This window comes from Antennarius striatus, chromosome 2 (assembly GCF_040054535.1).
Source record: "Antennarius striatus isolate MH-2024 chromosome 2, ASM4005453v1, whole genome shotgun sequence".
Lineage (NCBI taxonomy): Eukaryota > Metazoa > Chordata > Actinopteri > Lophiiformes > Antennariidae > Antennarius > Antennarius striatus.
Window position 1 is genome coordinate 1997501 of NC_090777.1, and position 22500 is coordinate 2020000.

At 49.0% G+C, this 22500-nt stretch overlaps 2 protein-coding genes across 19 annotated transcripts in view; one reads left to right on the top strand and one right to left on the bottom strand.

Moving 5' to 3' along the window:
- The window catches only part of LOC137610359 (uncharacterized), a 10730-nt gene extending 2471 nt beyond the window's left edge, over positions 1-8259 (top strand). The window contains exons 2-5 of one of the 18 annotated variants that reach the window (XR_011038472.1): positions 1-370; positions 2016-2234; positions 2334-4405; positions 4488-7528. The exon at positions 1-370 is cut by the window's left edge and continues 530 nt beyond it. Coding sequence is in view for 3 of the 18 variants with exons in the window: in XM_068337960.1 (XP_068194061.1) it covers positions 1-370; positions 557-682; positions 5041-5067 (523 nt within the window). In the remaining 15 variants the exon portion in view is untranslated. Of the gene's footprint in view, positions 683-2015; positions 2235-2333 lie in introns of all 18 variants that reach the window. The other 17 variants (XR_011038476.1, XR_011038482.1, XR_011038488.1 and 14 more) reach the window with 17 other exon arrangements.
- LOC137611911 (metabotropic glutamate receptor 4-like) overlaps positions 1-22500 on the bottom strand; it is a 152714-nt gene that overhangs the window by 128277 nt on the left and 1937 nt on the right. The window lies entirely within an intron of this gene.

Below are 22500 nucleotides of genomic sequence, written 5' to 3' on the forward strand. Positions count from 1 at the left end.
TCCAACCCCGCCTCCCTGTCAGCCCACCTCAGAGGGACCTGTGACTCGATCCAGAGCCGCTGTACAAGCTCCATTGATGGATACAGTGGACCCCAACTCCGGACGGCGTGTTGCCGTCTACCGCCCTTTCCCTGCAGCAGATCTCAATGCCATGCTTCAGACATTGCCACCTATTTCATCGGGGGGACGCAATTGGTTTGCATCCGTGCAGCGTCAGGCTATGGGCCACGACTTGTGTGGTGGTGACATGCAAATGATTTTAACTAAAGTATGTCCTTTGTCTATCTTACCACAGGTTCTAGAGGAAACAGGGGTGGGTCGTATGGCTAAAGATGAACCTCTAGACCACGAAAATTTGGACCGCATTGACGTAGGTCTTAACGCACATTTCCCTTTGCCTCTGTGTGCTGTCCATGACATGGTGTTCACTCCAAAAGTTGGAGAGGACGCGACTACTTACGTTGATCGGGCCAAAACTGAATATCACATTAAAACAGGTTTTCTACATAATACCTCGCCTTTCCATGACTCAGTCTTTCGAGCTTCCATTTTGAAGGGGATTCCCAAAACAGTGGTTACCGCCATGGAAAACATACCAGATCTGGCTGAAATGACGGATGACCGGTGGTGTTCCTGCCTGAGACACTTTCTGAGGAGACATGCCAAAGAAAAAGATACTAAGGTAGAAAAACATCAAACTGCTGTTTCTCAATTGACCGTCATGCAGATCCAGGACATCAAGAAGAAAGAGGACTCTGTTTCCTCTCCTGCCTCTGCTCTTCCATCTGATGATGCAGATAGAATGATGTATCAGTCGGGGCCACGATCTTGGGGTGGGGCTGACACTCAACGTTACGTATGTTTCCGCTGTGGCAGAGAAGGTCATTGGGTCAAAGATTGCCCCGAGAGGCCCCCACCTAGGGGGCGTGGTCGTGGATTCCAACGCCCTCGTGGACGTGGCAGAGACATGGGACGGTGGCAGTCTCTAGATCGGCAGCAGTACCAACAGCGCCGCCCAGTGGACTCCAACCAAGGTTCGCCCGTCCCGAATCGCCAGCGTCTGCCCCCTGGTGAACAGTTCTCACAATGAAGATGCCCTGAACCCACGGACATAGGCATGCAGGAGCCTATGATCACCATTACGGTAGGAGGAGTGTCAACTCCTTTTATGGTTGATACTGGTGCCCGTTATTCCACCATCCAACGGCTTCCTCCTGGCGCCTATGTCACCAATGACGTAATTCCTTTAGTTGGGTTCAAGGGTGAAGAAATTGCCCTGCCAAAGACTTCCTCCATTTTGGTTTCTGCACACAACCAGTTATTAACTCACTCCTTTATCCTGGCTCCCTCCAGCCCTGCTAATCTTTTAGGGCGTGATTTAATGTGCAAGTTGTGTCCTTTGATAAAGTGTTCTGCCGACGGCCTGCAACTGATGTTTCCGGATGGATCATCCCGACTGTGCCTGTCTGCCACCAACCCCGTCAACACCATGTTTCCGATACATGCCAAAGTTGCTGTGGTGTGCATGTATGCTGACATCTTTTGGGTTGTGATGGACACTGATGCTGGACAGTGGACCCCTGTTGAGACTTTCTGGACAAAGTGGTCGCCCTGGGTCCGTCACCTACGCCCCTATGATCTGGTCTCTGACGCTTTGCATTGTACTCTGTATTATGACAGGATGGAAGACACAATTTTCCTGGGAGCCTTCCAGGAGGTGGAAGGACTCCCGTGGGATCTCTCTCTCCAAGATCTCTACGTAGGACCTCAGGGTGTGGCTTGGGCCGTATCCTTGACGCCCGAACAGCAGAAGTGGTATCGTATGGATGATCCTCCAGATCCTTCGATGCCGCCTTGCTATCCTCATGTCTCCTTGGCTGTCTCCCCAAAACACACACAGAAAGATCTGGGTCCCTTCGTGAAAGCTTGCATCGATGCTGATGATTGGAAGCCGACATTCTACTCTGGTTTGCACTATTCTGCATCTCTTGACTCATATCGCATTTTGTCTCCAGAATTTGTGATCCCTTCCGTCCTAGAACACAGCGTCCTGGACAGGCACCATGGCAGAGAAACATCCGACAGCGATTTGGCACCTGCGCTGATTGACTCTCTTCCCGACTCCCTCTGGACCCAGGGTCCTACGGATGTCGGTCGTTGTGACGTCACGCCAGTCACGTTTCAAATGAAACCGGGTCCCATTTGGGTTCCTCAATATCCGGTTCCTGCGAAGGGTAAGGCCGGTGTAACTGAGACCATAAACGGGTTGCTTGAAGCTGGTGTGCTTGCTCTAATTGAAAGCTCTCCTTTTAATACACCCATTCTCCCTGTAGAAAAGAAAGGTACAGGCAAATGGAGGATGGTCCATGATTTGAGAGCTATAAATGCTGCAGTCACCACTCCCACCCTTCCGGTCCCGAACCCTCATGCTGCACTCTCACTGTTGTCGCCCTCTCACACTCACTTCACTGTCATCGACTTGGCTAATGCTTTTTTCAGTATTCCTCTTCATCCATCCATGAAACCTTATCTGGCCTTCACCTGGGATGGAAGGAGATACTCCTACAACTGTCTGCCCATGGGGTTCCTCCTTTCTCCTGGTCTCTTCAACGTCCATCTTCGTGAGCTTCTGAAACCTTTGTCTCTTCCGCCCGGTGTGCTCCTCGTCCAGTACGTCGATGACCTCCTGGTTGCGGCTCCATCAGAGCAATCCTGTCTGGACACGACTCACTCTCTGCTCCTTCGTCTCCATGAAGTAGGCCTTAAAGTTTCTAAATCCAAAATTCAAGTTGCCAGAACTCAAGTCTCTTTCCTTGGTCGCTGTGTATCCCGGATGGGCACAGGCCTCTCCTCCTCGCACAGAGAAGACATTTTACACTCTGCTCGTCCATCTACCGTGAAGCAAATGCTAGCTTTTCTGGGGTTGTGTAACTACTCTCGCCATCATGTTGTTGACTTCTCAGAGTGCACGCATCCTCTCCGTGCTATGGTCAAGGAAGTCGGCATGCGGAACCTTTCAGCCGCTTTGGCCTGGACTCCGGACGCTGATGCTGCCTTTTCTCACCTTAAGGCATGTTTGGCCTCTGCTACATCTCTTTCCATTCCTGACTACAATAAGATGTTTTTCCTCGATGTGGCTGAAAAAGCAAGCAGTGTTTCTGCTGTGCTTTTTCAAAAGGGGGATAGAGGAGAACGAAACGTCTGTATGTATGTCTCAACACCATTGGACAATTATGAAAAACGCCAAACGCCCTGTTCATCTTTTGCCTCAGCACTAGCTAGGTTGGTCCAGAAAACTGCCCACGTGGTACTTCATCATCCACTGACCATCAGAACTGGACACAGCACTGTCCAATACATCACAAGCCAATTCTTCACCATGACTGGAGGACGCCAACGCAAGATTGAATCGGTCATCACTCAACCACACATCATCTTCATCCATGAAGGGATCAATATGGCTGATGGTCTGATTGAAGGTACCCCACACTTTTGTACAGAAAAAGTCCAAGACGACACAAAACTCAGAGATGACTTGTACGAACAGCCATTGACTAACCCCGACATGACGTTGTTCACCGACGGATGTTGTTTTAAAGGCATGGATGGCCTGCAATCAGGTTTTGCCATAGTTCAACATCAAAACGACGATTTTGAGACAGTTAAGGAAGTCAGACTGGACGGACCACAGTCAGCACAGAGAGCTGAAATCCTAGCAGTCGCAGAAGCTCTAGGACTCGCAAAAGACCAAACTGTAAATATCTACACTGATTCTGCTTATGCTCATTTGGTTGTACATACTGCATTAAGTGAATGGCAACGGAACAATTATCAGACAGCAACAGGAAGTCCAATTAAACACCTGAAAGAGGTAATGCATCTCCAGGAAATGCTGATGTTGCCAAAAGCTGTTGCTGTTATCAAGTGTCCAGGTCATTCCAGAAAAAATGACCTGATTGCAAATGGAAACGCCGCAGCAGATGCAGCTGCTAAAAAGGTGGCAGGTTATCAGCCAGCACTCCAACTCTCGGTGAGTGACAAAGAAATTGATTGCAAAATAACGAATGATGTGATCCGAGAGTGGCAGGTGAAAGCTAGCCCAGAAGAAAGGAGTTTGTGGAAGGCAAAAGGGGGTGAAAAGAATGATGAAGGAATCTGGAACAAAGAAGGTAAACCTGTGCCGCCTCAAAAACAATTGAAAGTTTTGATTCAAGAAGCCCATGGACCATGCCACGTAGGCACGGACGAAACACTGAGACGTCTCTGTGGCTGGTGGCATCCGTTCATGAGAACAATTGTGAAAAGTGAACTGCAGGACTGCAGTGTTTGCAATAGGCATAATTGCCTGCCAACAACTAAACCACCTCCAGGGGTGCAGGACCAGGAAGTGACAGCACCTGGTCAGGTAATTTCAATGGATTTTACCGACATGATCCAATCGGTTAATGGGTATCGATACCTGTTAGTGATTGTTGACTCTTTTTCAGGATGGCCTGAGGCTTATCCATGCAGAGCAGAGACAGCAGCTTCTGTAGTGAAACATTTGGTTAACCATTACATTCTAACTCATGGTTTTCCGAGAAAAATCAGGTCAGACAATGGAACTCATTTCAAAAACAAACATCTACAACAGGTGGAAAGTATGTTGGGATTGAGACACACTTTTGGCGCTGTGTATCACCCTCAGTCACAGGGAAAGGTCGAACGAATGAATCGCAACATCAAAGAAAAATTGTCAAAATCCATGGCCTCGTCAAAGATGAATTGGCTACAGGCCCTCCCTGTGGCTCTGTTGAATGTCAGAATGTCATTGAATTCATCCACAGGTTGGACCCCATTTGAGGCACACACTAACAGACCTTTTCCAGCTCCCACAGCTCCATTGGAACCAGTTCCCGGATTCCAAGGCCCAAAAGGCCTCCGCGAACTAACAGTCAATTTTTCCCATCTCACAGAACCACAGGAGAAACCACCAAAAAGTGTGAATGTGTGTGAATGGGTGTGGCTGAGAGTAATCAAACGAAAATGGTCTGAACCTAGGTGGACAGGTCCCCATCAAGTCATTGAGAGAACCGGAACCGCAGTTCGGCTTCTAGGAAGAGGGGACACGTGGTTTCATCTGACGTCCACCAGGCCTGCAAAGACCCCAACGGGAGTCGCTCTCCCCTCTCCAAAAGCTGCTAATAGTGGTGACGACCACTAGGGCATCCGCCCCAACTGAGGACATCGAGCAACGGCTCCAACTGAGGACATCGAGTGAGTGGTTGTTCAACGTGGCGTAAAGTCACAAAGCAACCCGAGAGCAGGCAATTACGTTCAGTAACTGACCTAAGCTTTTGAAGAGACCCCAGCGGTCACGGTGCAGCGTTCCCGAGCATCGCTCTCAACCAGCGTCCGGACGAGCCAGTATCCAGAGGGGTCAACCCAGAGGAAAAGGTGCAAGACCTCCCTCTCTACAAGCAACAACCGTTATCTTCAGTCTAAAAAAAAAACAAAACAAAAAAAAAAAAAACATGCTGTATTTCCTTGTTTTTAGTCTTTTGGCTGTCACTGCTGCATCCTCTCCTGACAAATGTTTACAACAGTATGGTGGGTTAACGCTTAGCTACACTGAGGGGGCTACAGCTTCTTATACCTTTGATCTCTGCAAAGTAATTAACTGCAGGGGTCCTGGCGCACCATGGCGACACTATGATGTTTACATCTGCGGTCACAGTGACAACTCCCTTAATGACCCGTGGTGTGCTTCTTGGTCCTCTGTTTGGTATTCCACAGAACATGGGTTCCAGCCCCCCACTTCTGGATTGGGCTCCTTCTTTTCTCTGCAAAGGGATTACTCCCCCACAAGTAATCCTTTAACTCTGTCCATTAAACCCCTATTTTTCCCAACATCTCAATGTCATGCTAGTGTTATGGAACCCTGCGGAAGGTTCTCTCCCGGCAGCAGGTTTTGCTCTACAGATTTTCTACATTTAATTTTAGGTGTTGACCAGACCGGAAAGGACACATGGGGTATCATCCGTATTAACCTCGTTAAGTCTCGGGTTGCACCTGTGCCTGCTCCCACCATTGTCTTTAACCACAGTTCTCCATCTCAGGTCCCTCCCCCACCACATCAACTCATTGGAACTCCTATTGCTATTGATTATACTCAACTTAAAGCTGAGGATCTCATTGCTAAAGCTACAGGTTTTGTTGAGAGTAATGTTTGGCTTTCTTGGATTGCTAATACTGCGCGAGAACAGATTAATGGTAGTTGTGTTGCTTGTGCTTCTGCTCGACCCCAATTGACCACCACGCCTGCTCCTTTGATTCCAAGTGACGCTCACGGCTATGGTTGCATGCTTAGCCTGACCCACGGACGAGATGAAGGCTGCACCACTTTGGGAAGTATTTTTCCTCCCGCTGACAATCTTACTGTTACAGGCCCTTTTACTCCAGACCCTGCCAATGGTTCCTATGTGTGTTTTAATCTTACCGCAGGCTCCGTTGATCTAGGTTCTCTTGATTCCACGTGGTGTAACATTACCAGACCAGGGGCCGAGTTAGGCTTTTGGGCCAGATTAGGCTTGTACTATTACTGTGGCAAGGGTGGCCTTCATGCTCGCCTCACCAGCAAATATCGAGGTGTGTGTGCCATGGTTCGTCTTCGTGCTCCTTTGCTTCTCTTAGGCGACCAGCTGAAACGCTTGAAGTCCTCCTCTGACCTTCCTATTAGTTTAACTGCCCGTCGACGACGCCATGTCTTATCTCGGACTCCTCGTTCGGCCCCTACCACTTTTGATTTATCTATAGATAATCCCACCTACATGGATGCAATTGGTGTTCCCCGTGGTGTTCCAAATGAGTACAAATTGGCTGATCAAGTTGCTGCGGGGTTTGAAAACTTTCCTTTGATTGCGGCCCTTTTCCCGGTTACGCCCAATAAGAATGTTGATCGTATTAATTATATTCATTACAATGTTCTGCGGCTGACTAATCTGACCCGTGATGCAATTGCAGGTTTGTCTGAACAGATGGCCCCTACTTCCCTTATGGCTGTTCAGAATCGTATGGCCCTGGACATGCTCCTAGCTGAAAAAGGTGGTGTCTGTTCTATGTTTGGGGATATGTGTTGTACCTTTATCCCTAATAACACAGCTCCTGATGGCTCTGTAACCAGAGCATTGGAAGGTTTGCGTGCTCTCTCCGATACTATGCACGAGCACTCTGGTATTGATAATCCTTTGGATGACTGGTTTACTAACATGTTTGGTAAATGGAAAACGTTGTTTATTTCTTTGTTCATGTCTATAGCCGTCTTTGTTGCCATTATAGTCACTTGTGGTTGTTGCTGCGTTCCCTGTATTCGTTCCTTGATGGTCCGTCTGATCACCACCACCATAGAAGGTAAATCCGGTCCTCCCCCTCCCTACAGCATGTCTCTTCTCCAAGACGCTGATGACCCTGCTGGTACTTTTGATTAGGTGTTGGACTCTTTCGAGTCCAAAAGGGGGATTGTTGGAATTATATCTTTTTATAATTATATCTTTTTATGTTATGTTGGAATTATATCTTTTTATAATTATATCTTTTTATGTTATGTTGGAATTATATCTTTTTATGTGGAAAGTTGCTGAGCTTAAAGTTCATCTTAGGTCACATCACGTGACAGTTAGAACTGCTGACTTATGCTAAATTGCTTGCACAGCTAGTCGAGCAGAAACTCTTGCAAGGCCGTCTTCCGCTTTCTTCTCTGATAATTGGCGTATATCTTCTTAGATAATTGCACAGCTAGTCGAGCAGAAACTCTTGCAAGGCCGTCTTCCGCTTTCTTCTCTGATAACTGGCGTATATCTTCTTAGATAATTGGCGTATAGCTACGATAGTTTTCATGACCTGTCTGCTTATCACCTCTTGCCAGGCCGTCTGCAAGGCCGTCTTCCTCTTTCTTCTCAGATAATTGGCGCACCATGACATCACCTGAATGTAGCCCACTGTCTTGCCTGCTATCTTGCAGCTGTTGTGATACCAGGTGAACCCCGCCTTCTGATGTGCATAAAATCCATGTGCTGCAAGTGCATCCGGGCACTCTGCAGGAAGTAATCTCCCATGAGACAAAGTGCCGAGAATATTCTCTTTGCAATTGAAAAATAAACTTTGAAGCTTCGACATTTCACTGAGTGTTTTGTTTATTTAACTCTGTTCAGAAATTGTCCACAACCAAGAGAAAACGAACACGAAGCTGGAGGACCAAGGGTCTTTAGGACCATATTATTTGGCTCCACTTCAACACCATACACCCAGATCTGACCTGTGTGGACAGGTAAACTGGAAGCGGCGACAGAAATGTCCTCCAGCCCCCGCAGACCCGACAATCCCAATCGGTAGAATAGAACGTCCCAGTCGTCTCCGTTGTTCATGCCTTCATCGTCTTTCTCTCAGGGCTAAAAGTTGCAGCAGTTTCATATTTTTGAAGAATCTTTGTTCCATTCATGACATTCTATTAGCCGGCGGCGCGGCGGCTGCTCGGCGCTATCGGTTACAGCCCTGTCTTATCGAGGAGCTTCTGAAGCTGATGGTTCAGTGATTGAGGCCACAGTCCTCACAAAAACACTTCGTCTGTAGTGGTGAGCCGCTCAGGGGGCGGGAGGACTTCACAGATACGCTTGGGTTTGTAGAGGATACATCGATGGGGTGCATCAGTCCTGACCTGAGGAGGACGCCGGCTGCTCCGTGTGAGTCTGTCAACACGGATGTGGACGATATTCCGTCTCACATGATGTGTTAACGTGTTTCTGAAAACGCAGGAGAGGAACGGCGATGCAGCAGCAGAACCACATCGACCGTTGGATCGGAGCGTCGAAGGCAGGAGGACGAAAACATCACGTGGTCACCCCATCAGACAGGACTGTGGTTCTGACTCAGTAATCAATAAATCCTGTTATTAACGCCGTTCCATCACCTCCATTGATACCATGATTAAAGGACGTGTGCCCTCAGTGAGTGGATGAGGTTCTGTTCACGCTGACGTCTGTCATGATGCTGATGAGGCGTCTGCAGCGTCAGATGATGAACGACCTGCGTTCAGGTTCAAGCACCTCCCCCAATCCAGACGTGCGCCCCCCCCCCCCCCCCACTGAACGACACACTCATCACCCCAGCGTCGCTTTGTGTCGTCTTAACATTCAATACTGAAGCTGAACGGTGTCGTTGTTAAAGCGTGACATTCAGCTTCATGGGTAGAACATGTTTCACAACCACTTCAAAGGAAACCATGGCAACCAGCGTGAGTTTTTAGGTTGTGTTCACGTCTGTCCCCTCACAGGTCGTCTAACGGGGACATCAGCATCTGAGCCCTTCACACTCCTGGTTTAACAGCTAGCGGACTCGCTAACGGCTAGCGGCCTCGCTAACGGCTAGCGGCCTTGCTAACGGCTAACATGTTGGTAAATCCCACTGAGGTACGAACAAAGACTTTCAGGCTGTTTGTCACTCAGGGACTGAACACCTGGATGCAGAAACCAAATCTACTGACACACCTTTAGGGGCCAGAGAGCAGTGGGGGCTAACGGCGCCATTCCAACCATCATCATCATCATCATCACGCGGGTCAGAGCTGGTGAACTCCCACCTCCACTGACACTCAGGAGCAGTCAGGGTTACGAACCCGATCCACAGGTAGAGATCTGTTTAACATTCAGACAGGAAGTGGACGGACCAATCAGATTTCAGCCTCAAACGCCTCCTGAATCAGAATCAGAACGTTCTTCTGGTTTAACTCGTCAGGCTTTAGCGTGTTCATCGTGGTCTCTGTCAGCAGATCCCTGAGTACCGACTGTCAGGATGAATCCTTCACGCTGCAGCGTACAGCACCCCCCCACACATAAGCATATTCATCCACTATTCATGTCTTTACTCTCAGCCAGTGCGTCTGTGCACCATCCAGTGAGATGAATTCCCTCTTTTATTTGTTAACTATTCCACACGTGCTCGCACCGTTCTGTATTCTCCATGATACTTCAACCCAAAGCTAACGTCTGCTGCTGCAGGAGAAGAACGTGAAGCGTCAGGTTATCAGCTGCTTCCTGCCAGTAAAGACAATCCTCTGATTGCTTCTTCTCTGTTAAAGGTTCAGCTGCTCCGTTCTTATGAGGCCTGTTTGCCACAACACACCAGCGGATTGGCTGGAACACGTTACTGGGAATTCATTTCAGACCCGTCCGTCACAAAGCCAAGGAATAAAAATTTGAATTGAGCTCATAAAGTGAGATTTGTGTGTTTTCAGGGTGACACCGTCCCACCTCACGAGTCGGAGGAAAACAAACGGTCGTGAGATAAAGAGTCTGCTCAGGGGCGGTGGGATAACGGTCCTGAATCACCTCTAAGCTGGAAGAAACCCTGAAGGAGGAAAACTTCAAAATAAAAATAAACTTCAAGAATAAAATTAATTGGAATAATTTGAAAAAAATGTTAAAAATTGCATTTTAAAATTTAAAATAATGTAAAAAAAATTATAAATAAATATTTTTTTAAAAATAATTAAAAAATATATATATACTTCAGGAAAATGAACTTTAAAAATAAAAAAATGTAACATTTTAAAACGATTTAAAAATATCAAAAATACACTTGATAAAAATTTCACCGGCAGAAGTTCTCCTACTGTTGCCCTGCGCTGCCCTAAACCGTCTGCCTAATTACCCTCCCCCATCTCACCGTCCCCTCAGTGAGACGAATAGGTATGATAATCTGAAGTCTGGCCGTGGTGGCGCGTGATTGGACAGGCCTGGATTGGCTCTTTGTGGTGGCGTCTCCATAGTGGGATGTTCACACACACTCACACACCAAACTGTTCAAAGAGGCAGGAAGAGAATCCCCGGGGGGGGGAGGACTCGGCAGGAAGCGGCTTTGCTTCTGGAACGCCGCGCTACGCTTCCTGGCGGCGCCTGAGCGCGTGCGAACCTGACGCTGCGTTCTGATAATATTTGATATTTCCTGCAGCGCCGCTGAGCAGCGATCAGACGTGGAGACGACCTTGAGACGCCTTCAGCTTAAACATCAGGGGTATCAGAGACAGGAAGTAGAATGAGACAGAAGGTCACGCAAAAAGATTGAAGAGAAGGAGGAGAATGAGCAGCGGGGGGGTCGTGACCTTTAACCCCATCCTCCATCCAGGCGCTGGTTTAGGAACCAGAACGCCTTGAAGCTGGTGGACGTCTGTGTCTGAACGTTCCATCATGGAGAACTTGTTGGCTGTATCTGAATGGAATCAGCCCAGTCTGGCTGCGTTCCAACAGGAACAGGACGCCAACGTGTCCACGGAGTCAGATTGAGAAACGTCTTCCGTTTAACTGAAGCAGCCGTCATGACTTAAAGCTGAAGCTGAAGCTGAAGGCTCCTCTGGAGGCACTGGAGTTATTGGAGGCGTCGTCTCTAACCTGCTTTGTTCCGGTCGGGGGGCAGAAATCATTGTGTGACTCCGTCTGACGCCAGAAGAATTAACAGCGGTGAAATCGGCTTATTCACCACGCCTCAGCGTTCAGGCCGTGCTGCTTCAGCTGCTTCAGCTGATGCACGAGGGAGAAACGGGCGGCGCTCCTCAGGTGAGCAGAGGGGAAGCTTTTGGTTGGGTGAAGAGGGGGATTAAACCCACTTCCTGTTGCCCCAGACAAAAGAACTCCCACGTCCTGCGTTGTGGGAGCGAGGCGTCGCGCTGACGGGGGACAATGGGCTCCGTCAGCCTGAACAGGAGCAGACAGACCAGACGCCGATCAGCTTCAGCTCCTTCTGTCTCCGCTGTGAAGGCAAAGCCAACATCTCCGACTCCATCCGTTACACTGGCAGCAGAACGAGCCCCCAGAGCTTCAGACGGATCCATCCGACCCCCCCCCCCCCGGGGGCGCCGAGCGCTCCTGAAGAGGAGATCTGCTTCAATCTGGAGGGAGCTGGAGCTCCACAAACGAGAAGGATGGGAGGCCTTCAGCCAGATTAACCAGATTAGAACGCAGAACGATGGAGAAGCTCACAGGTCACATGATCAATACTTCTGACGAGTCACAGCACGAGTCACAGCACGAGTCACAGCAGAGATGGTGAGAGTCAGGAGAACGAAGCTCTGGAGTCTTTGTGTTCCACGCGGCGTCAGGAGCGTCTGACAGCGACATGACGTGATGATGAGCCGGTGGTTGAAGGGTTAACCGCTGCTGTTTGGGGGGAGTGGAGACAGACGGGCTGGGGCTGGCGACGCCCACATTAACCTTCTGCCCCCCCCCCCCCCCAGGAACGTTAACCCCCTGCCAGTTCAGATGTAACTAATAAATGTAACTAAATGTAACTCAGTGTAATGTAACTAAATGTAACTACTCCTTAATGTAACTAATAAATGTAACTAAATGTAACTAATAAATGTAACTAAATGTAACTACTCCTTAATGTAACTAATAAATGTAACTAAATGTAACTCAGTGTAATGTAACTAAATGTAACTACTCCTTAATGTAACTAATAAATGTAACTAAATGTAACTCAGTGTAATGTAACTAAATGTAACTACTCCTTAATGTAACTAATAAATGTAACTAAATGTAACTCAGTGTAATGTAACTAAATGTAACTACTCCTTAATGTTAAATAACTGAATTTCTGACTGATTCTAGTTCCAAACATTACAGTTAGACAGAAAAAACATGTTTGTTTGTTTCTCTGTTCTAACATAAATCCTTTTCATTTGTCAGGTTATTAAACCCACAGAACTCCATCAATCAAGGATCAAACTATCAATCAATAAAGAAAAATAACATCAGACACAAGTTAGGACGTTAACTTTGCTTACAACGTTTAGTCAGAGTTAAGATGGGCTGAACTAGTGCATTGTGGGAAATGTAGTTTTTGTGTAAAGCACTTTTGACCTATGTATTTTTAGATACATGACTTTTTATTCTCTGGTGGCCCACATAAAATGATGTGGAGGGCCAGGTCTGGCCCCCGGGCCTTGGGTTTGACACCTCTAACAGCACCGTTCACACCTGTGGCGTTCCCTCTCCGTCTCTTCATCGCTCATCCCGGTGAATCGTCGGTTCACACTCCTGCCTCCTCTTTCTAACCTCGCTGCTCTTTCTGCACCTCCTCACACGAGAGCTCGCTCCCTCGTGTCGGCGTCACCCCTGGCGACGGGCCGCTTACGTAACCTCTGGAGGAGATGAAATATGCAGCAAATCTTCAATCACAAAGCAAAGGAACGAAAGACGGCGTCTGATTGGGCAGGATGATGTGTGGCGTTGAGAATCAGCGGCGTTCAGAGCGCTGACGTCCTCGTGTTATTTACGCTCCGACACATCCGTCACATCCAACCCCCCCCCCCCCCCCCCCGGCTGGGTTTGGCACATTTACATCAGCCGTAATGAGCAGGAACAGAGAAAAGCATAAAGATTAAATAATGGGGGCTCATGTGTCTCCTCCTCTGAAGGATGTGGAGAGACGAGGACAGGAAGCGAGGTGGAGATTTCATTTATCTGTAAATAGAAATAAAATATTTGGGAGAAAACTACTTTTTTAAATCAATGATGACGTCACGGTTAGAGCAGAAAGCAGCGCGCCCTGATGGCGTGGAGCTAAGACCACCACATCCACCTAACTTCATGTCTCCTGCAGGATTTGCTGCAACTTTCGACACTGTGGAACCTTTATTTAAACACGCTTCAGCAGCGCAGCCACACATCGCTGGGGGGAACCGGTCTGGGGTCCAGGACAGGACGCCCACCCTCAGCGTGTCTCCAGCGACCACATTGAGATCAATTTGATCTGTTCGTCCTACCCCCTCATTAAAAATGAGGGTATCTGTTCCGTGTTAATGCTAACCCTGTTTTTATTCGTGCAAACGCCGGTCCGGACCGTCACGGCGACGGCGCTCTGATCGGAAAAACAAGCACGCGTTCCTGGGAGGGCAGGATGGAAATATCAGCTCCTTGTTTGTTAATTAGTACGGCTTCCTCCGAGGAGACGCTTATTAAATCAAATTCATTATCAGCCCATGAAGGAGAGACGAGGGTGGGTCAGACCGGGGGGGTCGTATTGAGACTACAGCCTGATCCTGAGTAAAGGAACCATTTCCAGGAAGGTCATGAAAAAAGGATGAAGCTTTCTGTTTCCAGAGAGCCGTTCCTTGTCTGGTGAGAAGCTCTTTAGGCGCCGCAGGCGAGCGATCGGAGAGGCTCTGGGGTCAGAACGGCCCCCGCTCCTTCAAGTCGTGTGTTTCAGGTCCACCGGTGCTGCTGGTTAACATTCATAGAAAAATAACGCGTTCCAGGAACCACACGCGATCAACGAATTCCAGGATAGAGCGACAAACTCTTTATCTTATTATTGAGGGTAATTTAAACGTTTCTGACCCCCCCATCCTGATATTAAACCTGACCCCCCCATCCTGATATTAAACCTGACCCCCCCATCCTGATATTAAACCACCTTCCATCTGTGTGACCTTTAAAACACTCTGACAGACTCTTTAAAACCCTTTCATGTCTCACAGAACGTAGAACGCCACAGGATGCTGTCAGCCAATAGGATGTGAGAACGGTATCATGTGACTGCCTGCCAAAAATCTACGAGCGTAGAGCGTGGACGGTTTGGTTTCGTTCATTCTGATCAGTCCGGACTACATTCTAGCGGTCTGGTGTGTGTTAAAGGTTAAAGGTCACCACAGATGCTGGTGACCTTTAACCTTCACACCTCACTTCTAAGTCTGACCACGTCTTCCTTTGAGTACGTTCATTACGGACTGACGGGGGCTTTAATGAGCCCGTGTGTCTCACTTAGCAGCTCCAGGGAACAGAACGGCCCCCCACCACCCCGCTTAATGGGGTTTGTTAACCAATATTATCCTGAATAATTCAGCCCCCCCCTCTCAAGAATAAACATTTGGCTGGAGTCGTTCTCGCGGGTCACCACAGGTCGTTGTTCTGGTGCTGGAATGAATCCATGATTCCCTCCTTCAGCATCCTGTTACATAAGGAGTGGAGAACACCCCCCCACTATAGGACTGTAATATATTCTAGCATTCAGCTCTTGTGGGCTGTTGAATAGCAACAAATCCACTCGACCGCATGAAAGTGAAAAACAGTGCCTCTAAAAATGGATTTAAAACACCAGCAACGACCCAGCATCTATTTCTTAAACGTTCAGTCAATCAGGAAGAAAACCAGGTTCAGTTTGAGGGGCTCAACAAAACCCCCATCTGCTTCATTTCAATTACTTTAAAACACTTGATAAATGTGGGCTTTGAACGCAGACGTTCACATCTTGACCAGGAACCCCTCCCCTAGAATCCATCCTGGTCCTTAGATCATGTTCATGTGAGGCCATGTTTGGTTCAAGCGTTATGGACAATCCTGAGGACCTGAGAAGCAGCGGTCCTGTAAACTCTCCTGTGCAGCGATGATAAGGAATCCTTCAAAGACCTTCTGGATGCTGAAAATCCAATAAAATGTTCCTGCGGCTGAATCCTACCTGCAGAATAATCAGTCATTAACTTTACAGAACTCCTGCAAACATCCTGTAGGAAATAAAAGCTTTGTCCTGTCACAGGCTCTTTATAATTCATGCTTTATGAGAGGGTTTTAACCCGACGCTGTCGTCATCGGTCGGGGTGGAACCGCTCCGACTGACGTCTGTCGCAGAGCGAGGTCAGCAAACGCCCGTTTCTTTGTTTTCCTGTGAAATGTTGGCTTTTTAAGCCGTTATTAAAATAAAAACATCTGAGAAGTTAGACGAGGAATGTAGAACAATTATCAAACCCAACCAGTCGTCATGGAAACCGCTGGTGTAATCTTTGACAAACAGCCATTTATGAGCTTCTCCAGTGATTTTCAAGTAACTGAATATGTAATGAAGTAAAATTACTTTCCTCCACTGCACGCTCCACACGACATGGAACGAGGCTGTTCCCATAGCCCCAACCCTCATGGACGTTTAAAGTTCATATTTATGACCTTCTGTGTTTGGGATTTACAGACCATATTTTCCGTTTCCCTCCGTTTTCAAATTGGATGATCCAAGTAGCTGGAAATTTGTAATTTATTTTGTAGCTTGTGGGTAAATCCAGTGATATAAATCCCAATAAACATCAGAGCTGGGCCGCTACACGCAGCCCCACCAATCTGGTGCGGGAGATTACTCCCCAGTTCAACCCCGTGGTCATTGGAGTGGAGGGGCAACTTTTAGAGGGAGTTCCTGGTGTTGGACGCTAAACGCTGCAAACACACTAACATCAAAGAACAGCGAGCAGCACGCAAACCGATCCACACACCGCCACGAACACGTGACCACAAACACGTGACCACAAACACGTGACCACAAACACGTGACCATGAACACGTGACCATGAACACGTGACCACGAACACGTGACCACAAACACGTGACCACAAACACACGCGCTGAAAATCACACAGGAAGTCATCTAAACTCCTCAGATCGGCGGCGGAACATCGACGTACGTGACGCGACTTCCTGAACAGCCTCAGAGGCGGCGAAACAAAGCAGGAAGACGCCCCCAACACGTGAGGAGAGATGGAGGGGTGAGGAGAGATGGAGGGGTGAGGAGAGATGGAGGGGTGAGGAGAGATGGAGGGGTGAGGAGAGATGGAGGGGTGAGGAGAGATGGAGGGGTGAGGAGGGACGGAGGGGTGAGGAGAGATGGAGGGGTGAGGAGAGATGGAGGGGTGAGGAGAGATGGAGGGGTGAGGAGAGATGGAGGGGTGAGGAGAGATGGAGGGGTGAGGAGAGATGGAGGGGTGAGGAGAGATGGAGGGGTGAGGAGAGATGGAGGGGTGAGGAGAGATGGAGGGGTGAGGAGAGATGGAGGGGTGAGGAGAGATGGAGGGGTGAGGAGAGATGGAGGGGTGAGGAGAGATGGAGGGGTGAGGAGAGATGGAGGGGTGAGGAGGGACGGAGGGGTGAGGAGAGATGGAGGGGTGAGGAGAGATGGAGGGGTGAGGAGAGATGGAGGGGTGAGGAGGGACGGAGGGGTGAGGAGAGATGGAGGGGTGAGGAGAGATGGAGGGGTGAGGAGAGATGGAGGGGTGAGGAGAGACGGAGGGGTGAGGAGAGATGGAGGGGTGAGGAGGGACGGAGGGTCGAGGGTTAATGGAGGGAGAAGGAGGCGGCCTGACGTTCCGTTCTCCTGTCTTATGCTGATGACATCATCATGGGCTCGAGTCAGGAAGATGATGTCATCGTTTCCTACAGCAGGGTGTCCCCATGTTAGCGTGTTAGCATGTAGCCGTGGCGACACCACGCTAATGCTAAGCCACTTCAAACTAGCGCTGCTCAGGTGTGTTTATTCTTTAGATTCATCAGGTAGACACGGAGCGATGCATGATCCCACTGTGGTGACGCCACGCCCCGCCCCCCCGTCACTGATTGGCTGACATGACTGTGACTTTTCCCACCCAAGGAGGTGATGGCGTCACCAGAACAGGATTATCTTCGTATTAATCCTGTTAAATGCAGATTGTGTTCTGGATTATCCTCCAATCTGATCGTCTGAACACCCCAGCAGTGCTCCCATTGGTCCATGTGTGTTGGTGGTTTAAGGGGGGCAGAGCTGAATAGTGTTTGTATTGATGGGGGGTGTCTGCAGACCCTCCCCCCCCAACGCTGTGGAAGTCAGGCGGGACTCCCAGGTACACGAATGAAACACTCCTCCATCGACCGCTAGAGACGCCCCCATCCAGATCCCCGTGCTGTACGTGGAGCTGATGGATGGTGGAGGGGGTTGAGGCAGACACACACAGGTACGCCCCCCCATCTCTGAGTGGGACGCCCCCCCGACTGCAGAGGAGGAGGAGGATGAAGGCAATGAGGCAGAGGATAGTCTGGGGTCTCATTAGGGGCGTGTCAGGGGGCCGTTTGGACTTATTTGCTAATGGGGCTGAAGGGGAGATACCCGGGGGTGGGGGGGGGGTTCTATTCCCACTACTTCCCCCAACAGGAGGCAGCTCTGTGGCCCTCCGTGGCCCTCGGGGCCTCATGAATGACTGAAACCCTACAGATTCAAATACTGATGATTCAACAGGCGATGGAGGGGGCGACCCCCCCCCAGAGTGAAGCATCCCCGCTAGCTTGAAGCTACACTGACTCCACGCTGTCTGAACATGATGAGGAGAATATTTGACAAACAGCTGCAGTCATGTGACGTTAATGTCGGCTCAAACATTCTGGTTCCTGTTCCTGTCTGCAGGAGGAGGAATGTCTTATCGTCATGGTTACGCAGTCCAACACCAGGTCAGACAAAAAGTTTGACATTTTAGCAGCAAAGGGGGCGTCGGTCTTCTCCTCCGCTGACGTCTCCATGACCAACCCCAACCTGGACTGATCCATCACCCCCCCACACATGTCCCTCTGGGACTGTTCAGTGATGACACGCTAATGTCAAACACACACAAATGACTGGGAGGGGGTCACTGTAAGTACACTAACTAGAAGCTACACATCCATAACTGCCCCCCCCCCTCCTTCGTTTCTGTTTTCTGCAGATAGCGTCGTTTCCACGGCGCCCAGCTCCGATGCATCGGCCCGATTGCGATATGAGGAACTGTTTTTAATTCCCTGCCGTCCAGGTGTCAGACATGAAGGCTGGGGGGGTGGACGTGAGATGGCATTCTGCTGCCTCCGCATTAGTAATCAGGTCAGGGTGTAAATACAGACGTCTCATTACCGCCGAGCCAAAGAGGGGCACTGAAGAAGGGCAAGGCCAACGACAAGCATCCTCTGGGTACCAGCAGATCCACTCGCTTTACAGCCGCAGCTTTACAGCAGCTTTACGGCAGCTTTACAGCAGCTTTACGGCGGCTTTACAGCAGCTTTGCAGCAGCTTTACAGCAGCTTTACAGCAGCTTTACGGCACCTTTACGGCAGCTTTACAGCAGCTTTACAGCAGCCGCTTTACAGCAGCTGATTTACAGCAGGGGCTTTACAGCAGCTTTACAGCAGGGGCTTTACAGCAGCTTTACAGCAGGGGCTTTACAGCAGGGGCTTTACAGCAGGGGCTTTACAGCAGCTTTACAGCAGCTTTACAGCAGCCGCTTTACAGCAGCTGATTTACAGCAGGGGCTTTACAGCAGCTTTACAGCAGCGGCTTTACAGCAGCGGCTTTACAGCAGCGGCTTTACAGCAGCTTTACAACAGCTTTACAGGCCCATTATGAAGCACAACACAACTACGAGACTCAAAGCTCTGATGGAGGTCTCACTTTACAGCCTGACACCATTAAATACAACTCTGCTCATTTTAGATCACATGTGTAAAACTCAAGGCCCGCCAAATGTGGCCCTCCACATAATTTAATATGGCCCCTCGAGAGCATTAAAGGTCAGAGTGTCTAAAAATAAATGGGTCAAATGTGTGCTTTGAGCCAAAACTACATTTCCCACAATGCAGTAGTTCAGCCCATCTTAACTCTGACTAAACGTTGTGAACAAAGTTAACGTCCTAACTTGTGTCTGATGTTATTTTTCTTTATTGATTGATAGTTTGATCCTTGATTGATGGAGTTCTGTGGGTTTAATAACCTGACAAATTAAAGGATTTATGTTAGAACAGAGAAACAAACAAACATGTTTTTTCTGTCTAACTGTAATGTTTGGAACTAGAATCAGTCAGAAATTCAGTTATTTAACATTAAGGAGTAGTTACATTTAGTTACATTACACTGAGTTACATTTAGTTACATTTATTAGTTACATTAAGGAGTAGTTACATTTAGTTACATTACACTGAGTTACATTTAGTTACATTTATTAGTTACATTAAGGAGTAGTTACATTTAGTTACATTACACTGAGTTACATTTAGTTACATTTATTAGTTACATTAAGGAGTAGTTACATTTAGTTACATTACACTGAGTTACATTTAGTTACATTTATTAGTTACATTAAGGAGTAGTTACATTTAGTTACATTACACTGAGTTACATTTAGTTACATTTATCAGCTACATCTGGCCCTTTGGGGACAGCCGTGATGCTGATGACACATCCGTGAAGATCAGTTTGACCCCCCAGCTCTAGAGGAAGTTAATGCTCAGCATTGACCAGAAGACTTCTTCATCATTAATCTGATGTCCTGACTAAGTGAACCAGTGATCTGACTGTGTGTCACTACGTTAATGTGTTTACTCAGAAACAATGAGGGGGTGTTTGTCCCACACTTCCCCTCCTGCTTCATTCATATTTGATTGTGGACGTGGGTAAAACCAGGAGCGCGTGAGGCTGTAATTAATCACGTCCAGCTGCTGCCAGCGACGCCGAATTGTTCTCTGGATCCGTCTGTTTAAGACTAATGAGTCCTGGATCTGAATGCTGGATCTATAAGCATTCACTGCAGACAACAAAAGCACAATGAGAGTACCCCCCCTGCCCCCCACATCCACACGGGATTGGTTAGCTTCACGCCCCAACCTGTCGTTAACATCGACCACATGGGGAAACGTTTGCATGACTTTATGTTGGAGAAAGCTGTTCTAAACCTGATCCACGTCCAATGGAAGCCTTCCACGGGGCCCTTCTGCAGGGGCCCCTTCATTTGGGGCCCCGCGCTGCGACACACAGATTGTAATCAAGGCCAAAGCCACGGACGAAGCGTTGGCGTCTAACGACGCCGCCTCCCCACCGCCGCTGCAGAGCGGCGCCGGCGTGCAGAACAAGAACTCATCTGGGGTGGTCCGCTGCATGAAAAGGAGGCGACCCGTGAGTGAGGCATTATGGGAAAAGACAGAACATTTTCCCACACTTTCCTGCGGTGGAACATTCATAATGAAGGTTTGAGCTGAAGTTCAGTGACCGCTTCCTGTTTGTGTGACGGTTTTCATGTGTGAGAGCACCACGAGTCAAAGCTAATGGGTTTCCCATGATGCTTTGTGAGAGGATTGGGATGCATGCTTTTAATATACTGTGTGTACGTGGTGTAACCCGTTTGGCGCGTTCCCACGCCCCCGTGCACACAGGTAATCCAACCGTTTCCCTCCTCCCCACACTGAAGCCTGAGATCTCCTCAAGCCGTCTCAGATCTCAGGCGTCCTCATGCACATTCATGAGCGCTGGGCCGGTCGGAAGAAGCCCCCGCTCACCTTCACATATGCAGGAGCTGACAAGTGGCTCCTTTGTCACGCACCATCCCATAGTTAGAGCAGAGAATACCCTGATCCCTCGCTCCTCACGCTAACGTGTTCCAGGAACCACACGCGGTTAAAGAATCCGCGATCGAGAAACTATTCATCTTATTATTTAGGGTAATGTAAACGTTTGTGACCCCCCCATCCTGATATTAAACCCCCTTCTGTCTGTGTCACCTCCAAAACCCCCTGACAGACTGTTAAAAACACTTCGTGTCTCACGGAGGTCAGAGACTCACAGAACGCAGAACGCTTCAGGATGCTGTCAGCCAATAGGATGCGAGAACGGTATCACATGACTACCAACTAAAAACCCCACCAGGACCAACCAGGAGCATCATGGACGTCTCACACGTGACCCCGTTCAGGTGACCTGCGCCCCCATTGAGGTGAGGACGACCCAGATCCCCTCAGGGGTGTGTTTCTCTGGATACCCCTCAGCCTCCTTCATGTTAAGAACCTTAACCGTCATGTTATCAATGCACCAGTGTGTGTGTGTGGGTGTGTGTGTGTGTGTGTGTGTGTGTGTGTGTGTGTGTGTGTGTGTGTGTGTGTGTGTGTGTGTGTGTGTGTGTGTGTGTGTGTGTGTGTGAGTGAGTGAGTGTGTGTATGTGTGTGTGTGTGTGTGTATGTGTATGTGTGTGTGTGTGTGTGTGTGTGTGTGTGTGTGTGTGTGTGTATGTGTGTGTGTGTGTATGTGTGTGTGTGTGTGTGTGTGTGTGTGTGTGTGTGTGTGTGTGTGTGTGTGTGTGTGTGTGTGTTTGAGCTGAACGCTCAGAACGGAGCGTCACGAAGTGGAACGCCTCCTGGAGTCACGGAGGAGAATCAGGAAACGGGACGGAGCTGAAGGTGTGAGGAAGGAGGATGTTGTTGTTGTTGTTGTTGTTGTCATGGAGATCACCAGACGGTTGTCCAGCCGGGAGGGGGCCACGCAGACGAACAGATGGACGTCCAGGAGGGGATCCAGACGGTGGACGCTCTCCGATCAGGAAGCGGCGATAAGGACGAGGACAGCGAACGCACCGTCGGTCCGTCTGCTTCAGCTCAGAGAGGAAACGGGACAAGAATCCATCCTGCCCCCCCCCCCCGGATAATGTCACCCTAATTCACTGCGCTGGGAACGAATCAGCAGAGATGGAGGGGTGACAGTGAACGCACTGAGGGGGGGCCGGGTGAAGCCTGGTGTTTCAGGGGGTCAAACAGCTGACACCAGTTTCACTATTCACCCGTTTCTGACAACAATAAATTTAGCAATAATTGCTTCTTTCCCTGAACCTGGGCCCCCAGGGGCCCCCAGGGGCCCCCAGGGGCCACCAGGGGCCACCTGGGGCCCCCAAGGCGTCGCCTC